This window comes from Ciconia boyciana, chromosome 18 (assembly GCF_034638445.1).
Source record: "Ciconia boyciana chromosome 18, ASM3463844v1, whole genome shotgun sequence".
Taxonomy (NCBI): Eukaryota; Metazoa; Chordata; class Aves; order Ciconiiformes; family Ciconiidae; genus Ciconia; species Ciconia boyciana.
In genome coordinates this window covers 7,352,781-7,379,323 of record NC_132951.1, presented here as the reverse complement: position 1 = coordinate 7,379,323, position 26,543 = coordinate 7,352,781, and the positions used below count along the sequence as shown (strand labels likewise).

At 64.4% G+C, this 26,543-nt stretch overlaps 3 protein-coding genes across 3 annotated transcripts; 1 reads left to right on the top strand and 2 right to left on the bottom strand.

Moving 5' to 3' along the window:
- Positions 1-1,219: 1,219 nt before the first annotated feature.
- ENG (endoglin) lies at positions 1,220-12,784 on the top strand. Its single transcript, XM_072883204.1, has 15 exons — positions 1,220-1,389; positions 5,648-5,805; positions 7,915-8,052; positions 8,634-8,796; positions 8,995-9,151; positions 9,331-9,463; positions 9,716-9,890; positions 9,975-10,117; positions 10,251-10,388; positions 10,616-10,660; positions 10,804-10,914; positions 11,007-11,252; positions 11,464-11,527; positions 11,624-11,725; positions 12,188-12,784. Exons 1-15 carry the CDS (start codon positions 1,332-1,334, stop codon positions 12,304-12,306), a joined length of 1,950 nt encoding a protein of 649 aa, XP_072739305.1. The 5' UTR covers positions 1,220-1,331; the 3' UTR covers positions 12,307-12,784.
- Positions 12,785-12,799: 15 nt separating this feature from the next.
- On the bottom strand, positions 12,800-18,033 carry FPGS (folylpolyglutamate synthase). The gene is made up of 15 exons (XM_072883205.1): positions 17,898-18,033; positions 16,527-16,655; positions 16,366-16,419; positions 16,183-16,247; positions 15,982-16,096; positions 15,783-15,860; positions 15,425-15,486; positions 15,224-15,326; positions 15,066-15,143; positions 14,848-14,995; positions 14,669-14,767; positions 14,312-14,462; positions 14,136-14,211; positions 13,703-13,769; positions 12,800-13,605 (listed from the first exon to the last, which is right to left on the bottom strand). Exons 1-15 carry the CDS (start codon positions 18,000-18,002, stop codon positions 13,178-13,180), a joined length of 1,758 nt encoding a protein of 585 aa, XP_072739306.1. The 5' UTR covers positions 18,003-18,033; the 3' UTR covers positions 12,800-13,177.
- Positions 18,034-18,694: 661 nt separating this feature from the next.
- On the bottom strand, positions 18,695-26,170 carry CDK9 (cyclin dependent kinase 9). Its single transcript, XM_072883277.1, has 7 exons — positions 26,042-26,170; positions 25,413-25,494; positions 24,473-24,563; positions 22,406-22,572; positions 22,044-22,215; positions 21,819-21,967; positions 18,695-20,569 (listed from the first exon to the last, which is right to left on the bottom strand). The coding sequence occupies exons 1-7, from the start codon at positions 26,131-26,133 to the stop codon at positions 20,204-20,206; spliced, it is 1,119 nt and encodes a 372-aa protein (XP_072739378.1). The 5' UTR covers positions 26,134-26,170; the 3' UTR covers positions 18,695-20,203.
- Positions 26,171-26,543: the final 373 nt, after the last annotated feature.

Here is a 26,543-nt window from a genome sequence, read left to right as displayed (position 1 = left end):
AGGGGGGGGAAGGTGCTGTGCTGGGGCTGAACAGGGCGCATGGGACCGCACGCATGGCCACCCCGCAGTCACAGCCACCCCGCAGTCACAGCCACCCTCCCATCTGTCACCCTGCAGCCACCGCCATCCCAGGGGCCCAGCGCCGAGGGCCTCTTGCTCGTCGCCCTGCGACATCACTGCGGGGCGAGGGGTGTGGGAGAGCAGGGGTGCCTGTGCCTGGCCCTGGTCCCCATCCCCGGGCGAGCACCCGTCCCCGTGGTCCCCAGGAGATGGCAGTGCTCTGTCATGGGAGATGTCTGCTGCTCACCCCAGGGTCAGGGACATCTCTCGGGACATCCTGGCTGGTGGGGACAGGCCTTGCTGGCTTCCCTGCCAGGTCCCCAAGCCGTCCCCCTGCCCGTGGCCATGGCTCAGGATGGAGACCACCCCCGGGGGCCTGTGCCCACCCCTGTCACGGGGCTCCCTGCTCCCAGCCCCACTGTTACTCTCCCCGTGGGCAGTAGCCGCTGGCACGTGCGGGAGGAATGGGGCAGGGGTGCAGGAGTGGTCCCCCGGGTGCCCCCAGCCACCCCATGGCTCCCGCCTCAGCGGGGCTTTGCTGTGATCCCCTCGCCCAGGCAGGGCTGGCCTGGGGGACCTCCGAACCCCAGACCCCCCTGCCAGGCAGGGATGTCCAGGCAGTCCCTGGCTGTGGCCTGGCCAAGGGTACAGGCAAGGCAGGCGGCTGTGCCACGGCCCCTCCATCTGCCCCGTGGCCCCAGAGTGGGCACCCAGGACCGTGGGACAGTCATGGGCCTGTGACATGGTGACCCTGCCGGGGTGCTGGCTGGGAGCAATGTGGGCTGAGTGTCGGGGTGCCGTGGGGCAGCCCTGGTCCCCATCACCTGGGGCTGCCCCTGTCCCCATTGCTGTAGGACAGCCCCTCCTCGCCGTGCGGGTCGGGCTGTGCTGCAGCAGTGTACAGGGGTGGATTTGGGGGGGTCCTTCCAAACCCCTGCGTCCCACCCACCCCCCACCAGTGCCAGCCCAGGAGGGTCCCTGGGGACACCCGCCCCCGAGTGCCTGTGCCCCCCCCCCGGAGGTGATGTCCTGCACCGCGCTGTGGGGAAACTGAGGCACGGCGCCTCCCGGGGGGGTCCCCCCTCCCCGCCCCGTTGCGGGCAGCTGCCGCCGCCCCCCCGCCGCCGGCACGGCCCCAGCGCCGCCAGCGGCATTTCCTCCCGGCGCGGAGCCGCGCCGCCCGCGGACCCTCCTCCGAAGGGAGTCGGTTTCCTGCCGCCGCCGCCGCCCGGCACTCGGCGCTGGCTCCCGGGGAGCGGCCGCAGGCGGACATGGGCCCCCGCGCCGCCCCGCTCCTGCCCCTGCTGCTGGCTGTGCTCGGCCGCCCGGGTGAGTGGGGCTGGGGGGGGGACACACCCCGGGATGGGACCCCCGGGACGGCACCGCCTGCGGGACCCGCCAGTGACTCCGTCCCGGAGCGGCCCGGGCTGGGGGAGGTCTGGCTCCGCGGGGGGCAGCGGCTCCGCGGCCGAAGGGGTCCCGGCTGTGCCGGCACGGGCGGTGTCACCCCCGGGACACCCCCACCCCCCTTTCCCCCGGGAGAGAAGGGGTTGGGGGAGAGCCCCGGGGGTGGGGAGGGACAAACCACCCCCCCCCAGCCTCGGGTGGGGGACACGGAGCGCGTCCCTGCTGCTCCCCGGGACCCCCGAAATCCAGGCTGCGTCACCGGGGCTCGGGAGGTGTCGAAGGCACCGCTGTTGGGCAACGGCACCCGGGGACTCTGGGGTGGCTTCCGTGGCGGCTTCCATGGCCTCCCAGCACTGAAGGGTGTGTGGGGTCGACCGGGAGCCAGGGGCGAGGAATGGGAAAAAACCCCGTAAAGTCCCGCATGGGCCGTGGGGACGGAGCTGGGGGCTCGTTCGCCTCCAGAGCAGTCGGGCAGGGAAGCTCTAAAGCCACCCCGAGGTCCCTGCGAAGGCACAGGGGGATTTCAACAGAGGACATGCCCCGGGACACCCGTCACGGACGGAGGGCAGGGAGCTGGGGGACATGGGGACGCAACCCACCGGCAGAGGGAAAGGGAACTGGGACAGCAGCGGCAGCCCGGGGAGGCCAGGGCCAGCAGCGCTGCCTGTCCCGGCTGGGTCGGTCCCTCCCGGCCCAGCGCCCGTGGGTGCTGCTGGGGCGTCCCCGCTGCCAGGCCCGGTGCCCGCTCCCTGCCTGCTGTCACCCCCGGTCACTGCCCAGTACCTGTGCCAGGCGATCCCTGCCCGGTGAGGCTGTGCCATACGGGCCGTGTCCCCCATAGCTGTGCCATACAGTCCTCATCCTGTATAGCTGTGCCATAAGGTCCCTGTCTCCCGTAGCTGTGCCATACAGTCCCCATCCTCTGGCTGTGCCATGCGGTCCCCATCCTACGCAGATGTAGAGTAAGTTCTGTGTCCTCCGTAGCTGTGTGGTACAGTCCCCATCCTGTAGCTGTGCCATAAGGTCTGTGCCCTCCGTAGCTGTGCCATACAGTCCCCATCCTGTGACTGTGCCATGTGGTCCCCATCCTACGCAGATGTGCAGTAAGGTCTGTGTCCTATGTAGCTGTGCCATACAGTCCCCATCCTATAGCTGTGCCATATGGTCTGTGTCCTATGTAGCTGTGCCATACAGTCCCCATCCTGTAGCTGTGCCATATGGTCTGCATCCCATGTAGTTGTGCAACAGAGGCCCTGTCCTCCATATATGTGATGTATAGTCCCTATTCCACGTAGCTGTGCCATCTGCTCCCCCTCCTACACAGCTGCGCAATGTCACCTCTGTCCTGCGTAGCTGTGCCGTACAGTCTGTGTACTTTCTGTTTGTCCCATACAGTCTCCATCCTATAGGGGTGTGCTATATGGGCTGAGTCCTATGTAGCTATGCTGTATGGTCCCCATCCTCAGTAGCTGTGCCGTATGGTCCCTGTCCTATTTAGCTGTACTATATAGTCCCCATCCTACGTAGTTGTCCTATACAGTCCCCATCCTACATAGCTATGCCGTACTGTCCCTGTCCTATGTAGCTGTGTAATGCACTCCTTGTCCTAACTGTGCTATATGGTCCTTAGCCTATGTAGCTGTGCCATACGGTCCCTGCCCTACGTAACTGCAACTGCTGTCCCTGTCCTGCGTAACTGAGCTATACAGTCCCTGTCATATATGACTGTGCCTGTATGGTCCCTGACCTGTGTAGCTCTTCCATATAGACCATGTCCTATTCATCTATACCGTACTACCCCCAACCTATGCAGCTGTGCTATATGGTCCCCATCCTATGTGACTGCACAATATCGTCCCTGTCCTATATAGCTGTGCCATATGGTCTCTGTCCCAAGGAGCTGTGCCATATGGTCCCCGTCCTGCCTAGCTGTGCCACACGGGCCATGTCCTGTCCAGCTGCTGTCTCTCCCCTGCAGCGACCCGGGGGGCTGAGGGTGCCCATGGCGGGCGCAGTGTCGGGGGGGGGTGCCCATGGTGGGCGCAGTGCCGCGGGGCCTCGCAGGCACGGGCAGGCTTCCAGGGGCAGGGGGCTTTGTGCTCCCCTGGCAGGGACTGATGCTGCTCCCCGCGGGGTGAGCACGGTGCTGGGTCGTCCCTTCCCATCCCTGGGGAGAGGCTGCTCAGCGCCCGGCTGATTTAGGGGCAGGAATGATGTGGCCTGCGTCAGCCCCAAAGCTTGGTCCCATCTGCCCCCTTATCTGAGCCCCGATGCCACCTCTGCATAGTCCAACAGCCAGCGGTGGCTCGGGGGGTGACAACCCCCACTTCAAGTTTGCAGCACAGCGTCCATCCCCATTCCTGACCCGGGCTGAGACCAGCCAGCTCGTTACACAAGTGCCGAGGCGGCAGAGCCGGATGCCGGGATGCCGGAGTGGCGCTGCCCATCCCATGGGGCATCCTGCGCCGCCGGAGCCACCCCGGCCCCACACCCCCCAGCCCGGCACCCCTGGGTGTTGCTCTCCACCCGGGGCCTTTGATCTGCTCCCAAAAAAACAGGCATTGCTCTCCTGACCCCAGACCCGCCGGGGAACCGCGGCGGCACCTTCCCCGCTCCCTGGTCTCGGCCACGCTGGAGTGAAGGAGAGGGCGGGCGGCTGGAAAAACATAAAGTGGATTTTCTTTCTTTCTTCCTTTTTAATTTTTTTTCCCTTTCCCGGAGTACAAAAATAACAGTGCCCTTATCTGATCTCCCCGGGCGGCCCAGCTGAGCCCCCTTATCTGATCCTGACATAATGCTGGAGCCCGCTGCCTTCCCCAGGGACTGATGGTGCCCGGCTGGCACCACTGCCCCTCGTCCCCCTCCGCTGGCATCCCTGCCCTGTGCCAGGGGCGAGCCTGGCCACGGTCCCCCGGCCCTGCCTGACCTCCCCGTGGGATGCTGCCGGAGGTGTGACGAGCTGCCCGTCCTCTGCCCGGTGATGCTGGGGGCCGCACGGCTGTGCCCGGTGCCGTCGGGGCAGGAGCGGAGGGGAAGAGGGACGCAGCCTGCGGCGCCCAGATAAGCTGCTGTTTATCTTCCTCCCGATGCTGCCGGCCACACGGCTGCTGCGCCGGGGGGGAGGAAGCGCCGGACAATAGGTGGGCCCGTGGCAGCGTCACCAGGGGGGTCTGTGCTGTGACCCCACCACTGCGGCCATGCCACCACGACGGTGAGATGCGGGCCGGGGACGATGTGATGGGCACGACGTGGCATGGGTGGCTTTTTGTCAGCTGCCTCGACACCCGAAGCCTCGACACCCGGAGCATCACACCCGCTGGCCCCGATCCCCACGGACTGGCCCTGGTGCGGGGTCCGGTCACCTCCCAGTGCGGTGGCTGGAGCCACCACGGATGGGAAAGGATGGGATAGGAAGGGACAGAGCTCAGTGGCCACCTCCAAAGCAAATACAGCGCCCCAGGCACCGTGTACCCATGGGGAGCCCCCAGCCATGGCAGTGGGGCTCCGTCCTGCCCAGCCCCTTGCAAGGGGCGCCCATGGGTGCAAGCAGGTCCCCAGGGCACCTCCCGGCACAGGGGCCAGCTCGAGGACAGCCCGGCTGCGGCAGGGCTGCCTAGGGCAGAGGAAATGGCCGCGGCAAACGAGGATTTACAGGATCAGACCTTCAAACGGCTGTTTGCACTCAGGATTTCCCTTGGCAGCCACCGCTCGCCCCGCTCGCTCGTGCGCTACACGGGGGTTTGGGATGGGGCGAAGCTCACGCCTCGGCACCCGCAGAGGATGAGCTTTACGGCCATTTCCATACCTGAGCTTCCCGCTTTCCTGCGGCACGGGGGACGCAGGGGGGCTTCCGCCACTGCCCGAGCATTCGGTGCAGCCGCGTGCGAGTTTTGGCACGCGGCAGTGCCGAGCAGGGACAGTGGATTTTTCCAGCCCGGATCCGAGGGTCATTAACGTGATTGCGTTAATGGGCCAGCGGCAGCAGGCAAGTCCAGAGCAAACACGTAGCAGATGGTCCCGCGGGCGCTGTGCCGGCGGTGGGGCCGTGGTGACACCGTGCTGGGGGCAGCACCGGGGCTGGCATTGCAATGCAGCCCCCTCCCGCATCATGTCCCCTCCCCATGTCGTGTCACCCCACATCTGTGCGGCGGGGACTGACGGTCTCTTGTTTTCCTCCCAGACCCTGGGAGAGCCGAGGGCTGCGACCTGCAGCCGGTGACAGCGGAGCCGCCCATCACCCTGTCCTATGCCACCAGCACGGTGCCGCGGGGCTGCATCAGCAGCAGCTCTCTGGGCACCGACCATGAAGTCCACGTCCTCAGCGTTGAGTGGTCCAAGGTGAGCAAGTGGGGCCCCTGCGCGTCACCCCGGCACTATCACCTCGGCACTGTCACCCCGGCACTGTCCCCGCTGGGCAGTGCGTCCCGGTGGTCCAAGCTGTTTCCTCTAACTAAGGCGCAGCGAGAGGACCCGGATTAACCTCTTCCATTGCGCCTTCGCCGAGCTTCCCCTCCCCGCACAGCCGCGGGTGTCTCTGGCCCCGATGGGGATTTAAAGTCTTTAGAGGCAACTTCTCTAACAGCCCACGCTGCCAGGGCTGTCCCTGTGCTGGATGTCCCAGGAACTCCTGTTTCCCGGGGGAGGTGGCCTGGTCACGGCTCAGGAGCAGGGCAGAGCCGTGGGCACCCGATGGGGACCACATCGGGGAGGGAGGGATGGAGGGAGGGATGGAGGGAGACACGTCACTTGAAGGTGGCCAAGCGAGCGGAAACCTGGCCGCCAGCGTTGGCACGGCCTGCCCAGGGGCGATAACCACATTATGGGTGCCACGGGCATTTTTCGGGTGAGGATGGGCGCAGAGCAGCAGCAAGGCTGGGGCTGCATCCCCGGCTGGCGCTGGTACTGGTTGGCACTGTTGGGTGGGTTTGCACCAGCACATGGGTTTGCACGGCTGCTCTGCAGCATGGCCCAGCTCCCTTCGTGCCAGCTGGGCCCTGGCAAACCCAGCAACCAATTTTGGCCCAGCCCTGGGCCGGCCGGCGCCATGCTCCCCCCCCCGCTGCCTCCCAGCTCTCCCAGTTCTGCTTTTCAGGGGGAGGCAGGAGCTGTGCCGGGAGCCGCTGGGGAGGGTGGGTTTTGCAACGGCCCCTCTGCCCCAGCCCGGTGTGACCTAGCCCTGGCACCCCGGTGTGTGGGTAAGCACCGGGGCCAGGGGTGCCCTGGGGTTGTCACCAGTGGCGGCAGGGGACATGCACTGATGTCATGGCTGCGGCACCAAGCCCCGTGGTGCGCAGGGGGAGCCGGGCAGAGACATGGCTCCACTTATAGAAGAATTACTGGAAGCCGCTTTCTATAAGCAGCTCCCCACGATGAAAAAAAAAAAAAAAAAAGAAAAAGAAAAAAATAAACTGAAAGGCAGTGGCGGGGCAGCGGCGAGGCTCCCGCCGCTCGCGCAGCCAAACAATGGAGCGCCGCAAAACACGCGGCAGGAAAAACAGCTGCTGGCTCCTCCTTGACACCCGGGGCCACCCGGGGTCCTTGGCCACCCACGCTTGCCATGGGGCCACAGCCAGGCCAGGATGCCCATGGCCCTGTCCTGCCGGCCCCATGCCCGGCACTGGCAGCTGCCTCCACCCCCCTGGTCCCTGGCTGGTTTTCCCTGCCCGCCGCCTGGCTCAGCACTTTGCAAGCGGTGATTCAGGCGGTGGTTGCCAAACTTAGCGCCTGGCGTTTCGGCTTCCCCAGCCACATTTCCGGCTGGAGGCCACCGGGCAGTGCCGGCCATGGGGAGCCGTGCATGCCACTGCTGTGCCCCCGGCATCCCTGCGCACCGGTACAGCCGGTCCCGAGCCTGGAGCGGCTGCACGGTGCTGGGATGGGGCTCGGAGACCCACGGGAGGATGTCCCGGTGCCTGGGGTGGGGAAGCGCCGGTCTTCAGTGGGGGACACCCCAGTCCCCAGTGTGAGGATGCTCTGGTTGCTGATATAGGGATGCCCCAGTCCCTGGCGTGGGGACACCCCAGTCTGCAATGGGGTGACACCCTGGTGCCCAGTGCAGAGATTACCCCGTCCCTGATGCAAAGATGCCCCAGTCCCCAAGGCGGGGTGCCTGGACCCCAGTAGGGGAGTGCCCTGGACCCCAGTGTGGGGATGCCACCGTCCCCGAGGTGGGGATGCCCTGGTCCCTTGCTCGGGGGAGCCAGGGGGTGTTTGCCCCCCCCCCGGTGTGGGTACACATCCACGTGGCATCTCTGCATCCCCCAGCCTGCCCCCTAAACCTGGCCACGGCTGCATCCTGCATGGCTTGTGCTCAGGGCCAGCCCGAGGGCTCTCCCTGCTGCCTCTGGCTCTGGGGGCAGGTGGGGTGGCCGGGGGGCAGCCAAGGAGGTGACGGCAGTTGGAGCTCAGTGGCCGCAGTGGTGACACTCTCCCCTTTCCCCCCGCCAGGTCTCTGCCGTCCCGCTGAAGGTGTCCCTCACACCGCGAACCGTTGGTGGCTGCACCCGGTCAGTGGTGCTCGTCCTCCTGTGCAGCCGCTGCTCAGCCACCGTCACCTCCTCATGTCCGGACCTGCTCATCCGCACCGTGAGTGCCGCAGCCCCGGGGGGCAGCAGGGCTGGGGCCATCCCTGGAGATGTTTAGAGGGGGTCCCTGGAGGAGACCGGTCCCCCCATCCCCAGACACGATGCTCGCGGTGACCCGGGGAGGAGGGGACGCGCCTGGCTGCTGCCGGTGGTGCTGAGCACGGGGCTGGCTGGGCAGGGAATGACGCACAGGGCTGGAAAAAGCTCCCGTTTCCTCCAGCCGGCGGGAGGAAGGTCAGGGACGGGGTTTGGCTCCAGCGAGCTGAGCCGGGGCCGGGCGCTTTGTTAGCAAAATAAATCTCCTGCTTTGTTTGTGGCTAATAATAAAGTGGGCCGAGCTCTCTGCGTGCCGCCAGCCGCCCACGCCACTCCCAGCCTGTGGCCCCAAAAAATCCCGTTCATCTGGGGTGACCCCCAGCCACAATGGAGCCGGGGCTCCAGGGGTGTCCACCTGGCTTAGCTTTACGCCCGCATCCTCCATGCGGGGGGAAAGGTTTTCCACACTTTCCCCACGCCAGCCCGCACCAGGGAGGGATGCGCCTTGTTCCCCGCCCCCGGCTCACGCTGCCGCTTGCCCCGCAGGACGCCCACCTCATCCCAGGGACCACCGCAGCACTGGACCCCGAGCCACCCGCGGCCACCGGCAAGGGGCAGCTGCTGGCCTGGGCTCAGGGCACCTACGGGGGCATCACATCCTACAGCGAGCTGCGGGACCCCCGCTGGGTCCAGCTCCGCCTGGGAGAAGGTGCGTGGGGCCGGGGGCTGGTGCTGGGGGGCCGGGGAGGGCAGCGATGCTCTTCCTGCTCCTGAAGGGTGACAACCCGCTGGGGCAAAGCACGGTCCCAGGGGAGATGCTATGAGGACTGATGCCCCAGCCCTGAGCATCTCTCCACTCGCCGAGCCTGGTTTGGCTCTGGTGACCCCCCCCGCCCTGCCTCTGCAGACACCGGCAGCCCCCCGGACTGCATCCCCCAGGAGCACTTCAATGCCGCGCTGCACCTCGAGACGGAGGTCTTCTTCCACGGGGTGAAGGGCTGCTCGCGCGGGGACACCCAGAGCACCAGGGCCGCCCACATCATCCGCCTGCAGCCTGAGCCCAGGTACCGCACAGTGCCGGCGGTGGGGCACGCAGGGGTGGCGGGAGGGTGGGACATGCTTGGATATGCTCGGGAAGGAGTTGGGGTGTCTCACAGGCAGAGGCCCCCACATCCCAAGGAGGGTATGGGACCCGCCGGTGTGGGATGCTGATGCTGGGGGGGGGAATCTCATGGTTTTGCAGCTCCCCCATCACGGAGGTGAACCTGTCCCTGAGCTGTCCCGAGAGACCAGTGAGCAACCAGATCCTCATCCTGCAGAGCCGGGCCAACCTCACCTGGTCCCTCTCTGTCAACAACTGCCACATCCAGTTCCTGGTAGGGCTGAGCGGGACGTGTGCGTGTGTGTGTCCCCAGCCCCTGCCAAGGGGGCCGCCAGATGCCCAAGAGATGTCGGTGGCACGGGGTGGGTGGCAGGAGGGCACCTGGGGACACAGGGCATGGGAAGGCGGCAGTCCCCTCGCTGCAAGCCCTCCTCATGGGGACAAACCCAGAAGCCATCCCTGCCTTGAGCATCCCCAGCTGTCCCTGTCCCCGCTCAGCCCCCCCCATGCTGCCCCCCCGCCGTAGGTCTCTGGGAACTACAAGATCACACCCATCTCCTCGCTGCTGCTCCCTGGGGAGCTCCTGCCGGACACGGAGTGGGGCCTGGTCGCCAAAGCCTTCGAGAAGAACTACAGCGTCATCGCCTCCTACTCCGCCATCCCCGCCAGCACCCGCATCAGCCTGGAGATCCAGGAGCACGGTGAGGCCCCTGGTGCCCCAGGGCTGGGTGGGATGGGTGTCCCGCTGCCCCCACTCAGCCCGTCCCCGTCTCCCCATCCCACAGAGGCGGTCAGGAGGGTGCCTGCAACGCCCACCCCCCCGCTCCCCACCACCAAGTCGCTGCCCCATGCGCTGCTGTTCACGCTCGAGCCCTGGAAGTGCACGGATGAAACCATGGAGATCGTCATCGCCAGGTCCTACCTGGAGGTGAGGAGGGTGGGGGGGTCCCCATGCCCACCAGCATCGCCCAGGGGAGATCACATCCTGCTCTGGGTGCTCGGGGCGAGTGGCACGGGGCTGTCCCCAGCCGGTGGGTGACCACCGGGTGCTTTTCTCCCAGCTCATCAAGGATGTGGTGAACATCACCCTGCGGGACATCAGCTGCCAGGCAGAGAAAAACGCCACTCACTTCATGCTGAAAACCCCCCTCAGCCACTGCGGCACCTCGCTGGAGGGCAGGGACCATGCCACCAACGAGGTGAGGAGGCGCTGGCCGGGGCAACGTCCCCCACCCTGCTGATGCCCCATGGGGGCTTCAGTGATGCCCGGTGGGGCTTCTCCCCGGGGACCTCCTTGCTTTTGCATGGCTGGAAATATCCCGCTGCAGCCCAGGGCTGAGCCCTGCCCCATCCCATCCCATCGGGGACAACAGACCCCAGCAGTGGGGACCGCTTGGCTGACCCAACCTTCCCCACCTTCTCACAGCTCATCCTCAACCTGGCCAAGGGCGCAGCGCTCCGGAGCGTGCGGGTAAGAGCCGGGTTTCCCAGCAGGTCCAGGGGTGGGACCACGGGAGAAGGGTGCTGGTGCCACCGTCTGCTGGGTGCTGGGCACTGGGGGGGTGGGAGGGGGGGTGTGGGTTGGGGTGGCCTTAGCATCGTCCCTGCTTGCAGGTGGCCTTCCAGTGCAAGATCCCGCGGGAGCTCTTCCTGCGCCTCTTCCCCACCGCCGCCTTTGAGGCACCGCAGACGGAGCTGGAGGTCAACAAGGAGGCCTTCGTGCAGGTACCGCCACCGGCTCGGCGCCCGGGCTGGGGGGCTCCAGCTGTCCCCGGGCCAGCGAACCTGACGGTGTCCCCTCTCTCCTCCCGCGGCAGGCGTCCATGCAGTGGGAAGACCACCCGGCCGACCTGCAGCTGAAGGAGTGCTGGCTGGCAGCGCCGGGGCGGGAGCCGGTGCTGCTGGTGCAGGGCGGGGAGGCGCGTGGTGCAGGGGTGGCCGTGCTGGAGGGTCCCCCCAGCAGCCGCGGGAGGAAGGTCTGGCGCTTCCGTTTCACCTACACTGTCCCCGAGGGCAGGCGCGTCCCCTTCTCCGCCACCCTCAAGTGCAAGGCCGGTTTGCAGGTCAGCGTGAGTAACCCCCCCACCCCGCGATGCCGCCATGCTGGTCCCTACCATCGGCAGCGGCACCTGACGGGTTTGTCCCGCATCGCCGAGTGGCGGAGCTGGGCTGGGAGCAGCATCCCCGGTCCCCAGAGAGCCTGGGGGTTCCCAGCCCTGCCCCCCTGCCGGGGTGCAGGTGTCCCCCCTCTCACCCCAACCTCCACCTCTGCAGAACAACACCATCTTCGAGAAGGTCCTGGAGGTGACGGTGAAGGACAGCTGGCAGCTGCCCAACAGTGAGTTTGGGGCAGGGGAGGGGGCCAGGGCAGGAATGGGGGTGGGAAGGGGACCCCCCCCAGCGTGGCGGTGCTGACAGCCTCGTCCTCCCGCAGACCGCGGGCTGGGGCTGGCCGCCGTCCTGGGCATCACCTTCGGTGCCTTCCTCATCGGGGCGCTCCTCACCGCCGGGCTCTGGTACATCTACTCGCACACCCGTGAGTATCCACCGCCCCTGGGGACCCCCGTGGTGGGATGGGGGGGGGGGCACATGCATGTTCCTTGCTGGGTTGCCCCTGTCCCCCCCCTGGCCCAAAGCCCCCTGGCCAAGGTCCCCAGGTGAGCCAGGGACCAGGCTGCTGCGTTGCCATCATCCGTACGGCCCTCCTGGCACTGCCGCAGGGGAATAACCCCGCTCAGGGTGGCCACGGCTCCCCAGGGTCCCCCCTGCTACCCTGGGATCCCCCCTGCCACCTGCCCTCCCTCCTGTTCCCGCTGCCACCATGGTCCCCCATGCCCATCTCCATTCCGGGGGCTCAGGGGCCGGCTGGGGAGCAATCCGGGAGGGTTCGTGCATGCGGGCTAGAAGGTCCCGTGGGGACAAGCCATGGCCACTGTCGGCCACCCTGAGTCTGGTTTCCCCTTGGTGTTTCTCCCCCCGGCCCCGTGGTGGGAGCCAGGTCCCATCTCCAAACTGCAGCCGGTTTCCAGCACGGCGCCGGCCTCGGAGAGCAGCAGCACCAACCATAGCATCGGCAGCACCCAGAGCACCCCCTGCTCCACCAGCAGCATGGCCTGACTCCCCCGGGCCCCCCCGAGCCCACCCAGCCCCTGGCCGCTGGACTTGGGGATCCACCCTGGCCCCATTAAGCTGTTTTTTTGCCCCAAATCTCAGGCCAAGCCCAGAGGGGGCCTCCGTTACTCATTCAGTGAATGCTTTGGCCCCCCAAGGGCAGCCCGCGCCGGGGGGAGGCACCTTGCAACCCCCCCAGGGTCCCCTGCTGCTGGGTGCACGGGGGAGGTGGAGAGAGCAGCTATGGCCAAAGCCCCCCCGCAAGGCTCCCCATCAAATGGGGGGTGGGGGGCAAAAGTGGGTGCCCCCAGGACGTGCCCCAGCACTTGGGGTGACCCCTGCGCCCCTCCCGCATCCCCCCAAGAAGGCGGCAGGCACCACTGGGAGCAGCAAGAGGTTTATTGGGGGGGGTACAGGGCTGCTGCCCCCCTGTGGGGTGATGGGCAGAAACCACCCCCCCCAGCTCCCCGTCCAAGTTACAAACTCTTATTAATAATAATAAAAATCTTCCCTATGTTAAATTAGTCGCACCCTGATGCCGAGCCTCGCCAAGGCTTGAGGTTCTCACCTACTGCCCCCCTCAAAACCGCCCACCCCCCCGGATGCCAGGACCCCAGCACAGCCTGGGGCAGCACCCCCAGAGCCCGGGGGCCCCCCCCAGTCGCTCTCACCAAGGTGGGCTGGGGGCTGGGACCATCCCCCCCATGGCCAGTGTCCCCGGGGGGGCACAGGCGAAAGGCACTGGGGTGAAAAGGGCCGAGCCGGGATGGGGTTGGGGGTCCCGCGTCCCCCGCCCCGGCCGCCTCCGAGCATGATCGGGGGCAGAACCGGCGCTTCAAGTAAAAAGAGGTGCAAAGCCCCGTTCCCCCCGCCCCCGTTACTGGGAGAGCGCAGGGTCGAGCAGCCGGAGGACCCCCCCCACCAAGTGCAGGCTGCCGGTGACCAGGACACGGACGGCGGCCGCTTCCCGCAGCAGCACGGCCCCGCTGCTGGCGGCGGGGTGGGGGTGAGCCCCCGTGGCGGCGGGCGCTGCCAGCCGGGGGTCCCGGCCCTGTGCCACCCACCGCAGCGCCTGGGCCAGGCAGGGGAAGACGAGGGCTGGGGAATTGAGGGGTCGCGGGGCTGGGGGGACCAGGAGCAGGGTCCCTCGGGCGGGGCCCGGCTGCAGCAGCCCCCCCACCCGCAGGGGGGCCGGGAGCCAGGGGTCCTGCCCCCCCTTCTCCTCCAGCAGCCGGGTCCACATCTGCTGGTTCTCCAGGCAGCGGGTCAGGGCGTTCTCCACCGTCACATTGAAGTTTTGCTGGTCTGGGAGGGATGGGGAGGGGGGTCAGGGATTAGGGGGGCCGGGGAGGGGCTGGGGGTAGGGGGGGGCCGGGGGAGACCCCGGCTCCCCGGCACTCACCCATGTTGCTGGCCACCGACACCTCCGTGAAGTTGGGGCAGAAGACAGCGTAGTCAAAGTGGCAGGGCTGTGGGGAGAGGGGGGGTCAGCGCTGTGGGAGCCCTCCGAACCCACCCAGGGGATTTCCACTGGAACCGGTCCCACACCAGCAGGGCTACGGGGGTTTGGTCCAGGAACGGGGTGATCCAAGTCCCCCCACCCTGCACCGGGGGCTGCGACACCCTTTGGGGGAGGGGGGCACTGAGGTGGGATACAACCAGGGACAGCAGGGTGGACAGACAGACAGACAGACAGCACAGGGCATCAGCTCCACCTCGTGGCTCCCCACACCCGCAGCAAAGCAGCAGGCAGAGAACCCAGGCGTCCGGCTGCAGTGACCCCCCCAACACCACACCCCCACATACCCCCCCCCCCACACCCCCCCAAACCTCACCAGCAGCAGCTTGAGCAGCGCCGCCGTGTCCCGGTCCCCCGTGGCGTTGAAGAGCAGCACGCGCACCTCGGAGCCGCTGCGGGGAGAAAGGGCGGGTGGCCTGTGCCCCACGGGGACCCCCCGCCCCGGGCTCCCCCCTGTGAGCTGGGTCCCCCCCCCTCGTGTCCCCTCCTTACTCGTGGGGCTTCTCCTGGTTGAGGGCAGCCTGGCGGAACCAGCGGACGCAGGCCTGGACGCTGCTGGTGGTGTGGGCCCCGTCCAGGTACCACGTCACGGGGCCGCGGGGCAGCACCTGGGTCCGGCCCAGCCACTCCGTGTCCCGCAGGCCTGGGGGGGCCACAAGGCATGGCTGGGACTCCCACACCCGCCTCCAGCACCGGGACCCCCGCGGGGATCACACGTGGGGCGGGCAGCCGGGCTCTGCCCTCCAGCACAGGCAGCACCGGCTGGGGGCCCAGCGCGGCCCCCCCAAGCCCTGCGACATGGCGGGGGCGGGGGGGGGTAGGGGCGGTCCTGGCACGGCCATACTGCACCTTGGATCATGGCATCGGTGGGTCGAAAGGCGGGTGCCAGCGGCACCGGCCTCCCCGCGGGCTCGGCACCTGGCAGCACCTCCGCCAGCTCCCCGAGACCTGGGGGGACAGGCGCCCCGCTGAGACCCCGTGAGCCACGGCGGGGTCCGACACCCCCCATTCCCGTCCCCCCACCTTACCCCGGCAGCCGCGGCGCTGCAGCCAGGTCCGCGCCAGCTGCAAGGCCAGGGCGGCGTTGGAGCGCTGGTGGGTGCCCGCCAGCCCCAGCTCCAGCGCCCGGTGGCCCCCCTCGAAGGCGTCCAGCTCCGGGCAGAGGTAGAGCGGACACTGTGGGGAGAGGAGGCTGAGCCCCCTGCCACGGGGTACCCCCCATCCACCCCCCTGCCACCCAACTCACCTCCAGCTCCTGGGCTCGGTCCCTCAGCACCTCCAGCGGCCGCTCCGGCTGCGCCACGGTGAATGCCGGCACGCCGGGCTGCAAAGGATGGGGCTGCTCAGGGCCACAGGGGAGCACACCCCGAAACCGGGAGAGGGGGGAGGACGGGGTCTCCCTACCTTAAAAATGCCCCCCTTCTGCCAGGCGATCTTCTCCATGGTGTCCCCCAGGATGCTGGTGTGGTCGATGCCCAGGGAGGAGACCCCACACACCACCGGCGCCCTGGGGACGCAGCATGGCAGTGTCCCTGCTGTCCCCCCATCGTGGGGACACCAGGCCCTGGCAGCACCGGTGACGGGCTCAGCCCCACTGGCTCCTACCTGATGATGTTAGTGCAGTCATAGGCGCCACCAATGCCAACCTCCACCACTGCCAGGTCCACCTGGGGACACGGGGACACAGGAGCCATCACAGGGCCACCAGCAGCATGTGGCCCCATGAATTCGGAGATGCGGGTGGGGCCAGGTCCCTGCCACCACCCCTCCAAACCCATGCCTGAACACGCGCCCCACTCGTGGGGTGACCATCCACCTGGCACAGCATCCCCTGGTTACAGCCATGGCAGCCTGACCGATGCAAGTTCTGCCCCAAGTGGGGGCTGGACCCCATGTCCCCCCCTCCCCGAGGTCCCCACCAACCTGACGTCCCCATCACAAGCTGGAGGCCACCATCGCCTACCTTCTCCTGCAGGAAGACGTGGAAGGCCATGATGGTGAGGAAGCGGAAGTACGCCGGCATGCTGGCATGTGCCGGGTCCTGCTGGGCAGAGCGGGCGTAAGGGGATGGCACGGGGTATCCCCAACCGGCGCTGGGGCACACGGCCCCAGGGGGGGTCCCCGAGGGAGGGAGAACCCACCACAAGCCTTGCCACCCCCACCTTGGTCTCCTCCAGGCGGTTGTAGACCAGCCAGAAGTACTTGCTGAAGAGCTCCTTGCTGATGGGCTGCCCGTTGATGCGGATCCGCTCACGAACCTGCACCAGGTGAGGGGAGCTGGGGGGCAGAGCCGGGGGGGACGGGACACAGTCAGGCACGGCGTCACCGGCCTCCCCCAAGCCCTCCTGACCCCCCCTGCCCACCTGTAAAAGCCCGTCTTCAGCCCGTAGCTGCGGAGGATGCACTCGGTGAAGGCACATGCTGAGCCCTGGGGAGACGGCAGAATTTAACCTCCCTGCACCGGGGCAGGGGCAAACGGAGGCAGAGATGCCGGCAGCTCCCCTCTCGCCCCCCCAAGCCCCCACGGCACCGCCTGCCCGCCTCACCTTGCCCTTCGTCCCCGTGACGTGGATGATGTTCAGTCGATCCAGGTCCTCGACCTGCCGGAGGTCAACCACCCCATGAGACCCCCACAGCAGCCAGTGCCGAGTGTGGCGGCACCGCTGCCGGGATAGGGGGGAGGGCGCTGGCGGGGACCCCTCCTCACCTTCAGCCCGCTCCTCTCCAAAAAGCCCCGCATGGCTTCCAGCTGGGCCCGGGGGTCGCCACGCTCCCGCTTCACCTGCTCCAAGTAGCTGGCGTTGGTCTGCAGGGTGTTGAGGGTCCTGATGGCATCCTGGAAAGACCCCGGGGGGGGTGGTCAGGATGGTGCCCATCACCACAGCCTCAGGGCTGCATCCACTGCCACGGCCCCAGGGGCCAGCCTGCCCCATGCCCGCCGCACCCCAACCCACCCCATCGGGCTCGGTCCCCTCGGCAGTGCCCACGGCCACCCACGCTGGCAGCATCTCCTCCGCCATGGCCCCGTGGGGACGTGCCGGCAGCGCCAGAGCCTGTCGCAGGGACGCTGCGGGGATGGGCTACTTATCGGCGGGGGGAGCCCGCCCCTCCCCGGGTGCCCCTTGGCCCCACGGGGGAGGCACGGGGCAGCCCAGCACCCGGCACCCACCCCTGTCCCAGCGGGACAAGGCCGCCTGCGGGTGTGAGCGGGCGGTGCTCCAGCGCTGGCACGCCCGCCCCGCCGGTGTTCAGTTAGAGGTGCAAATGAAGCAACAGAGCTGCACCTGCACCGCGCACATGGGGCGGCACGGCTGCGCAGCCACGGCGGCTGCCAGAGGTCAGCGGTGGCTACCGAGCCCCCCAAACCCACGCCGGGGGGACGCCGGCCTGGCCCTGGCACCGCTGTGTGCTGCAGTGGGGACGTGGCAGGGAACAAGCCCACGTCCCCGCTGCGGGGACACCCCACCCGAGCAGCCGGACCCCGTGCCAGCAGACGGCGGCGCGGGCACCGGTGGCGCTTCCGGCTCCGGCGAGCGCAGGGCAGGGGCAGGACAGCTCCCGTCTCCCAGGGCGGCTCCGCACCGTCCCTCAGCCTGGGGACCGCCGTCGGCCCCACGACGCCAGGCAGCCACGTGGGCCCGGGACTCCCCAGCCTCCGCCCGGGATGCGTCGTGGCCGCCACACCGGCTCCCGCTGCAGGCCGGGGTCACGCCGGTGCTGCCACGGAGGACGGAGGTTTGCAGGCTGACGGCTGGGCACCGGCTGTCCCCAGCGGAAAGAAGGGCGAGACGGTGAGCGGCGGCCGGCGCGGCCCGGGGCTGCGGGCGAGGGGCGGCCCAGCGGGCAGTGCGGGGGGGGGGGGGGGGGGCCTGCTTGGGAAGCGACCCCCGGTGCCGGCGAGCCCCGGCCCCGCCGCCTGCCGCTGCCCGGCGGCCGGCTCGGTGGGATGCCCCAGGCCCCGGCGTGCAGCCCGGCTGGGTGCAGCCTCCCGGCGCGCCGCTGCCGCCGCACGGCCCAGGCCCCCGCCGCAGCCCTCGGTGCAAGGTCCCGCTCCCCGCGGCGCCGCCCCCGCCGGTACCTGGTAGTCCATGGCGGGGGCGCGCGCCGGCCGCGTGCTGAACCGGCGCCCGGCGGCGGCAGCCCGCAGCGCCCCGCGCAGCGCGCGCAGCCCCCGCGCCACCATCCCGCCGCGCCGCGCGCCAGCCGCCGGGAGCCCGCGCCGCCGCCGGGGGCGGGACCGCCCCGACCCGGCCCCCCCCCCGTCGCCATCTTTGAAACGGGCAGTGCGCCGCCACGTCGGAGGGGGGCGCCATCTTTGCGAGGGGCAGTGACAAGGAGGAGGAGGAGGAGGGCGGCGGCCGCCGGGCGGGGACCCTTCCTCCTCCCGCGGAGCCACCTCCCCTGGCCGCGGTGGAGGGGTTGAGCGCAGCCCCAAGCCCACCCCGGACTGAGGTTCCTCAGCCCGGCGGAGCCAGGGCCCAGCACCCGGCCTCACACAGCCCAGCGCAGCGGCACAAGGGGCTGCTCGGGGGCGCAGGGGCCCTCCAGGCAGCCCCCAGCCAGGCAGGCCCCGCAGAATCACCCGGTGCTACCAGAGCAGCCAGGCTGGCCCTGGCAGCCTCCTCTGCTCATGCTACCCGTGCTGCTGCGTTAATCCACTGCAGCGGTAATTGCACCGAGCCTGCCTCCCTCCCGTTAACAGCACAGGGGCAGAGAGGGCCGGGGACCCCCAGGAGGGGAGCAGCGGTGAGGGGACGTACGCTGTCTGAACCCAAACCTGGGCACCGGTCCCCACAGATCACAGAGGGGCTGTTTTACAGCACTCTGGCTGCGTTCTCTGTTTAGGCAAAAGAGTGACGCAAGGTTAAAACCAGCTGTTTGGGACAGGATCGTGTTTATTCACAACCGGCAGAAGTCATCGGGCTTATTGCTTGCAACCAACTGCGTTTTTTCCAAAGAAACCAAGTCCCCCCAACCGGACACTGTTTGGGAGCCCCGCACCAAGAGAGATTTACCTTGTACACGTCCTTTATCATCCTCACTTTCTGTCCTGAGAACGGCCCCGCTCACCACCGCTTCCTCCCCTGAGACCTTATGCTACAGATGTGGCTTTTGCCATTAGTCTAGTTAACGGACAACCTATCAAATGCCAAAGGTTATCACCCACTGCATTTCATACACGTTATTTGTTTTAAAGTCTTGGGATCCATCGGGCTCACTGAGAAGACAGCCAGCTGCAGCTGACAGCCGTGGAAGACAAAGCATTCAGCGAGCAGCTCCGCTGCAGCGGGCGGTGAAGGAGCACTTGCTCTGCACGAGTCGGTCCCAACAGGCTCTAGGAGAAGGTGTGCGCACGCCATCACAGTGCCATGGGGCTGGTCGCTGCATCTGGGGAAGGCAGCAGTCTCGCTCTAGACTCGTGCAAAGAGTTCCAGAACAGACGAGTGGACACGCAGGAGTTTAAAGAGTCACCCTGCTCCCAGCACAGCGTTCCCAGCGCTGCCATGCCATCGTGAAATCCCTGCAGACAGCGGGGGGGCAGGTCACAGCGCAGGCTGAGGCCAGCACTCACAACTCCCTTCCTCACCCAAACTCCTGCCACAGCCAGCGCTACAGGGAAAGGACGCAGCAGGCTGGGTGTGTCCGACAAGACTCTTAATTGCAGTTTGCAATGAAGAAAGTGTGGACGCTGCATGCTGTTACAGAGACCAATGATTCCCACTGTAAATCCTTGCTGTATGGAGCAGCCAGCTCTGCCAGCCACCTCTCTGGTTTGCCCAGTAAGCCCCTTTCTCGGCTGGAGCCCAAACTCCAGTGAGAGTTAGTCATGCTGTCTAGAGTGACTCTGCCTTCCCTAGGACACCTCCACATTACTCAGAAGCACCTGCCTCGTCCTACATCAACGCTTCAGTGTTCAAAGGACAGGCCACGCAGGAGCTACGACCAACCAAGAGAGCCGAGACATCTCCCAGCAGAGCCCACTTTGGTCCAGCGCAGCTACTCCCAGTCCTGCCGGTCGCAGCACTGTTTGCCAAGAGTCCCAGCACTGACAGCCACTTCCTCCCTTCCTCCATTGCCAGGTCCATAACCATCGATCCGCAAGATTAATGTAACCAATACAGACTGTTGCAGGGGGGACACAGGCTCTGTGCCAAAGCTGCAGGGAAACAACCCCGGGCCCGCAGGTGTCACCTCCCCAGTCATGCAGCTCTGCGGTGGCTGAGCTGCTGCACGAGGAGAGGAGACAGGAGAGCTCAGTTAAAGGCAGCAGGCACTTCGCCTTGAAGAAAGTCCTTTCCCAGACAGAAAGACCTCGCCGGGACATCCCCGCTCAATGCAACTGGTGGAGTAGCCCAGCCAGGACCCCGCTGGGGAAGCCCCCGCTCAAAACACCCTGTCGAATTCAGTCTGGTTGGTGGCAGCCGGGTTCCTGCCCGGGTTAGCTGGCTGCTGGGGCATGTGCCCACCCCTCCTGCGTGGTGGGGCCAGGTACTCGAACATGGACTGGTTGTGGGTGGACAGCATGTTTTTGAGGTCCGAGGGCATGGGGTCTGACCAGAAGAAGTCGTGGTTCAGTGCATCATCACTGTCGATCCGCTGGGCGGGATCCAGCACCAGCAGCTTGTCAATGAGGTCAAGTGCGTAGGGGTCTTTAACGTAGGCTTTCAGGCGATCCTTCACCTTGCGCTTCTGGCCCTTGGGGAGATCCAGCTTCTGGTACAGCTCATATTTATCCACGTTCGGCCAAACCTGGGTGGGAATGAGCAGGGAAGGGAGCGTTGGGAAGAATTAGTTACAGAAAGCAAAAGCCATTTTTTATTATAACACCCTCAGGCAAACCGGGGTGAGGTCTGCTGAGAGTACAATACTATTTTATAACCTCCAAGCCAGCAGACCTTGTTCCCACAGCATGGAGGCGGCACTAAAGAGTGCACTAAAGCCTGGAGACACGTGGACAAGTCAGGACAGAGTCCTCCTGGTGTGGGAACAGCACGCAGGATGCTCCAGAATTTCCGGTTCTCCCACAAAAGAGCTACTAGAGAGCACAGCTCAGGCCAGCTACAACATCCAAAAATGTAAAATGACAAAACTTATTGCTAAATAACAACCTGGATGTATGTGGTACCTTTTATCCTTAGAAAGCAAGGCCTGCTGCAATCACCAGCACTTACCTCAACCCTGATCTGGGAGAGACCACAGCAGGTATTTACATACAAAAGAAAGCACCTTCAATGTATGTACTTAATGTACGTAACAGAGGCATCGGGCCTCTGCAGCTGCCTGCACAACCACCTGCCTATCACACCCCTTAGATTACAGCCCTGGCCAAGAGATCCCTCAGCTCCATCCCCCACAAGAGGGCAGGACAAGCTGCCGTGAAATGAGGAGCTGAGAAAGGGCTGAGCGCTCACACCAGGGCCGAGCTGATGCCACAAATCACAAGCCAGAATTAAAGAGGCTCTTCAAGGTGACCGGTGCAAAGCACCCGAGACAAACCCCTCAACACAAAGCAAAAAACCCTTCTTTAAGCAGAAATTCAGAGGGTGCTTATCTGAGAGACAACCCTCAAACGCAGACTAGAACAGATTCCTACACGTAATGTTCTGTTCTTTCACACTTGGAGCAGCCAGCATCCTCTCTGTGCTCAAAAACAAGGACACGACTCGCCCCTCCCAAAGGAGGTCTGGGAGGCCAAGTTCACCCTCTTATGTTTAGGAGGTTGAACACAAGTAACGCAACAGCTGTAGTTTTACATAGAGCGGCAAGGAAAGTGCAGCGTCCCGCTGTGCACTCGGCTCCCAGGAGGCAAACAGCATTTGCAGGGGCTTCCCCAGCCTCCCTACCAGCAGCAGGCACACTCCAGTGCCAGGAGCGTGCAGCAGCCAGTACACAGGGCAAGGAAGAGGTCCCAGAGTGCCCAGTCCCAGGCCGTGCCCCCACCACCCGCTTTGCCACTCTCCTCCCGCCTTCCGTAGCTTGCCCACACTCTCGCCCTCACCTCTGGCGTGATGGATCCGCAGAGCTGGCTGATGAGGGTGAGCTGGTGCTGCTCTGTGTTCCCCTGCATGATGGGGCTGCGGGTCCACATCTCTGCCATGATGCAGCCTCCGCCCCAGAGGTCGATGGGGGGACCGTAGTCCCGTTCCCCTAAACAGAGATGTCTTGTTAGTCACCCAGGGGAACAAGAAGGGCAGAGAAGCCAGCAGAGCCCATCACCTCCTACCTAGAAGCAGCTCTGGTGGCCGATACCACAGAGTCACCACCCGGTTGGTGTAGCGGTTCGGCTGGCTGTTCTTAGCCAGGCTGAAAGCTCGAGCCAGCCCAAAGTCCGCAAGCTTCAGGACTCCGTCCCGTGTGATCAGCACATTCGCAGCTTTCATGTCTCGATGCAAGATCTATACAAGGACAGACATCAAAAGGTTAAGCCATTAAGGTATCCTCCTTGGGCGCCTGGTGCCCGCAGGGTGCTCAGACTCCAGAGGTGGAGGACAAGGAAGGACTTCCCTCCAGCCTGTGCTAAGACACCCGCTCCTTGGAAAGACACATAGAGCAGGGTGACCTCAGGGCACAGATCTGTCCCATTACCTTGTTCCTGTGGATGTAGTAAAGTCCATTCAATAGCATCTGCATAACTTTCTTGATCTCTGAGAGCGTGAACTTGACGTGAGCATTGCTGAGAAGGCCAGCCAGGTCGTGCTCGCAGAAGTCAAACACCAGGTAGATACTGCCCTTGCAGCGGTTGTATGGAGAGGCTATGGGAGAGGCAAGGAGGGACTGTCAGCAAGGGACCCTTAGCCCCATCACAGCTCCTTCTGACCTCCAGCCATCCTGCTACTTGTACAACGCTCACTAGACAAAACCTCAGGGCACAGGAACACAGAGAACCAGAGACACCCTGCAGGCCTCAAGATCCTTCGTAAAGAGGCACTAAGGCAGCACAACTAGCAACGGAAGAGCAGGGGATGAGGATTGGAGTAGTGAATGTTGTCAGACAGGGAAGGACAGGGCATGAAAATCTTTGAAAGCTTCATTTTGTGTTGTTGTGTGCACATAACGGCTGTGGGGTTTCCTCCCTGCAAGCTGTGGCCAGTAGGTGCACACACCGCTAGCTGCCAGCCAAGCACTATCACTGTTTACATCAGCGATAGAGGAGGCACCTGCAAAGACAGCCCCAGGAAAAATGCAGAAACAGAGAAAATCTGTCTAATATCACATTAGAAAGTGAGGTTTTCTGCAACTTCAAATAGTATCTACAAAAATGGACTGATCTGGATCAAAATGATTTAAAACTCCAAGTCCAATTGCAATTTAAAGTCAACAACAGGAAACCTCAAATGAAGCAATTGATTTCAATCTTGTTCCTAGAGCACACATGCAAAACATTATTAAAAAGGTTGATTTTAATCAGCTGTAATCAGCAAAACCTGCTGATCAGCAACTCCAGCCAGAAAATGACGGCTAAGCTCAGCCCCCACGGAAACACACCACTCTCCTCTGCCAGCCAGACTAGGTTTGCAGTTCCTTACATGGATACAGCCCTTACCGCACCTTTCCAATGTAAAAAGAGAAAAGCTTCACGTTTGAGAACAGTAAATGCAACATTTCTACTTTACTGGAAACTGAGGTCAAGGTGAATTCGGACAAAAGCTGGAATTCAACAAAACCCAAACAACTGACATGTCTACAAAAATATTTACCTTAGGTATGCTGGACACGTAATCATGACAACTTGTTTAATCACACAATGAATTAAAAATTAACTTGTTGTCAGTGTTTCTACTCGTACCCGTTCAGACAATTACACACAGTGGAGTACTGGAGTAACTTGAAGTTCCCAGTCCTAGGCCAGGGATTTCTACCAGTTCAGTGACTGGACTTTTTTAAAAAACACCATCACAGATACGTGCCCCTTTTGTTTTTATTTAACTGAAATGACTGACTAGATGGCAGGCTTTAACATCAGCTGTCATTTTCAGAAGTGTTTTTCCAGTACAAATCCATATAAGAGAACGATATATAAAAACTAGCAAATGTTTTAAAGCAATTTCACTGGAAACGGAGCCAGGCCAGGTGCACAGAGCATGCCAGTCACACAGCAGAGGCATGCTGCGTGAGGTGGAAGCGTGGCTCAGAACCGCCCCGTGTGGAGTTCCTGCCCTCACAGCACGACTCTGTCACCCACAGAGATGCCGAGCGAGTCTCCAGCTGGAGCTGTGTCATCAGCTCGGAACTGCCACGAACCCTTGTAAGCCAACTGAGAGGGACGGCTCCAGCTCCTGACAGGGAACCGGCTGTGCACAGCCACGAGATCAGCTCCGGGCTGAGAACCCTCTGCTTCAAGGTTTCTCCGGCACTGGTTTATTTAAAGCCTCTCAGACAGGAGTTTTCCCGTCACAGGCAGGATTCACTGCCACGGCACAGGCATATCCTACCAGGACCGACAACAGCTTTTTCCAGCCAGGCTGCAGCAACAGCCTAACTCATTTAGAAACTGTTTTCCAAGACGAGTGTACCGTCACCCCACATCACAGGCAGGAACAGAGGCCCGTGCTCAGCTAGAGGACCCCACTCCCAGCACAGAACACCAGCCTGCTCAGCGGCAAAGGAGGGCAGAAAGAAAACCGACAGCCAGCGCAAGAGAGACCCCTGTACCTTTGGTCCTGCAGATTTCAATGAGGTTCACCACGTTCTCATGTTTGAGCAGCTGGAGGATTTTAATCTCTCGCAAGGCTGTGATGGGGAACTGGAAAGGAGAAAGAGAGGACAGGGATTAGGAGCACAGGAGACCAGGCCACCTCTGCATAGAGAACAGGAGAGATGTGACCGCATCAGCTTGGCAGGGGACCTGCTCGAGCAGCACCGTGACAAGTCACCAAAGAGCAATCAGAGCTTTAAAACAGAACACCAACACTGGGATTGCCAACACGTATTCACCATCAGGCCACCATTGGCGAGAGAGATTCTGCCAGGAGACAGAGGTGTTTGGGTGGTGCCGAGACCAGCACGCAGACACCCCTCCCTCCTCTCCTCACCTTGCACGTTTGTAACAGGACATGGTACAGCCCGGCTCAAGCTGCAGAGCAGCCTCTCCGGCTGCTGCCTGCGCTGCTTACGCTGTTACTCTCTCCTCAGCTTGTCCCATCTCTATGCATCCCTGAGCATGTGCCTTTCACACGATACCCTCCACGAACAACAGCCAGCGTGGAGCCCTGCGCTGGGGGTGATGGGGTTTTGCCCAAGAGGAGGAATGTGAGGGCAGAGACACCTCCCAGCAGCCATCCCGCACAGCCCAGTCACTGCACAGCTGCTGTCATGTGCCTTTGCAGCTGAGAAGACGATGACAGGCTGTACACTTTGGCAGGGCAAACACAAGATCCAACATTATCACAGTATCAGTAGGAGAGCAAAAAGGTCACAGGGGTGGGATTCTGTCCACACCCTTACAGGTTCAAGATCTGGCACGTTATAGTGGTAAATATTCTTAAAGAACAGAGTGAAAATGCATCTCTGCCGTCCCAAAGATTAGCTTTCACCTATGAACCCCCCAAGCCAGGCCTTCCCAAACACAGCCCAGCCACGCTCCCACACTTACCCCTTCCTTCTCATTTTCCATCAACACTTTCTTCAGCGCTACTTTCTTGCCTGTCTGACGATGTTTGGCTTTGAAAACTTCCCTGTAAAAACAGGAAGAAATCCGTGAGCAGCACAAGGAAGAAGGGAAGGAGCCAGATGCTCCTGACCAGGGACAAGACCAAACAAGACACACTAGAGCACCATACAGACAGCTCTGTGCCGAGCCACTCACCGGCCCAGCCATGTCCCCTTTGGACCAAAGGCCCTCAGGACCAGCTGAGACAATCCAGAGCCCAGAGGATTCTGGGCAAACCCACAGCCCCACGAGGATTTTGGGCAAAGTTGCACGTTTTGGGCAAAGTTGCAGGTCCCCGCCCTGACTGTCTCCAGGGTAACTCTCCTCGGCCTCAGCCTAGGACCGAGCGGGGCCTCGGGCTGGGAAAAAGAGGGCCCAGGGGCCAGGCTGGTTCCCTGGGGCCAGAGGGGTGACTGGGGAAACGACACCCCAGCAAGAGGCGCTCAGGCCTGGGGCGGGCGAGCCGCGGGGCTGAGGGGCCGGGCCGGGGCAGCAGGCCCGAGGGCGGGGTAGGCCGGGGAGGGCCGGGGCCGGGCACGGGGCGAGCGAGCCAGGGCCGGCGAGACACTCACCCGAAGGTTCCCTGCCCGATCTTGGCGAGCTTCTCGTACTTGGAGACCTCGTCACAGAAGGGACACTCCACCATGTCGTACTGCTTGGCCATGCCGCCCGCCGCCGTTGCTACAGGGACGCGCCACGCCCCTTCCGTCACGTGCCCCGCCCCCTCCGGCGCGCGCACCGCCCCTGCCACCGCCCCGCGAAGCCTCCTGGGACTTGTAGTCCGGCGGCGGCGGCCATGTTGTCACCCCCTGTCACTCTCTCGGGGTGCTCGGCTGGGCTGTTCGTGCCGCTGTCCCCAGCACCCCTCCGCCGCCGCGGCTGGCCCCTCGCCCCGCCGGGAGCCACCCCAGAGCGTGCCCGCGTCCATGCCCCAGCATCCTCAAGGAAGCAGCTCCATGCCCCCCCCGCTGTCACCCATGTCCCTCCACACGGCCCAGGGCACCAAGCAGCCCCTGCTGCTGGTGGCCCGAAAGCATGTCACCATGTCCGCTGCGTGCTTAAACCCATCAGATA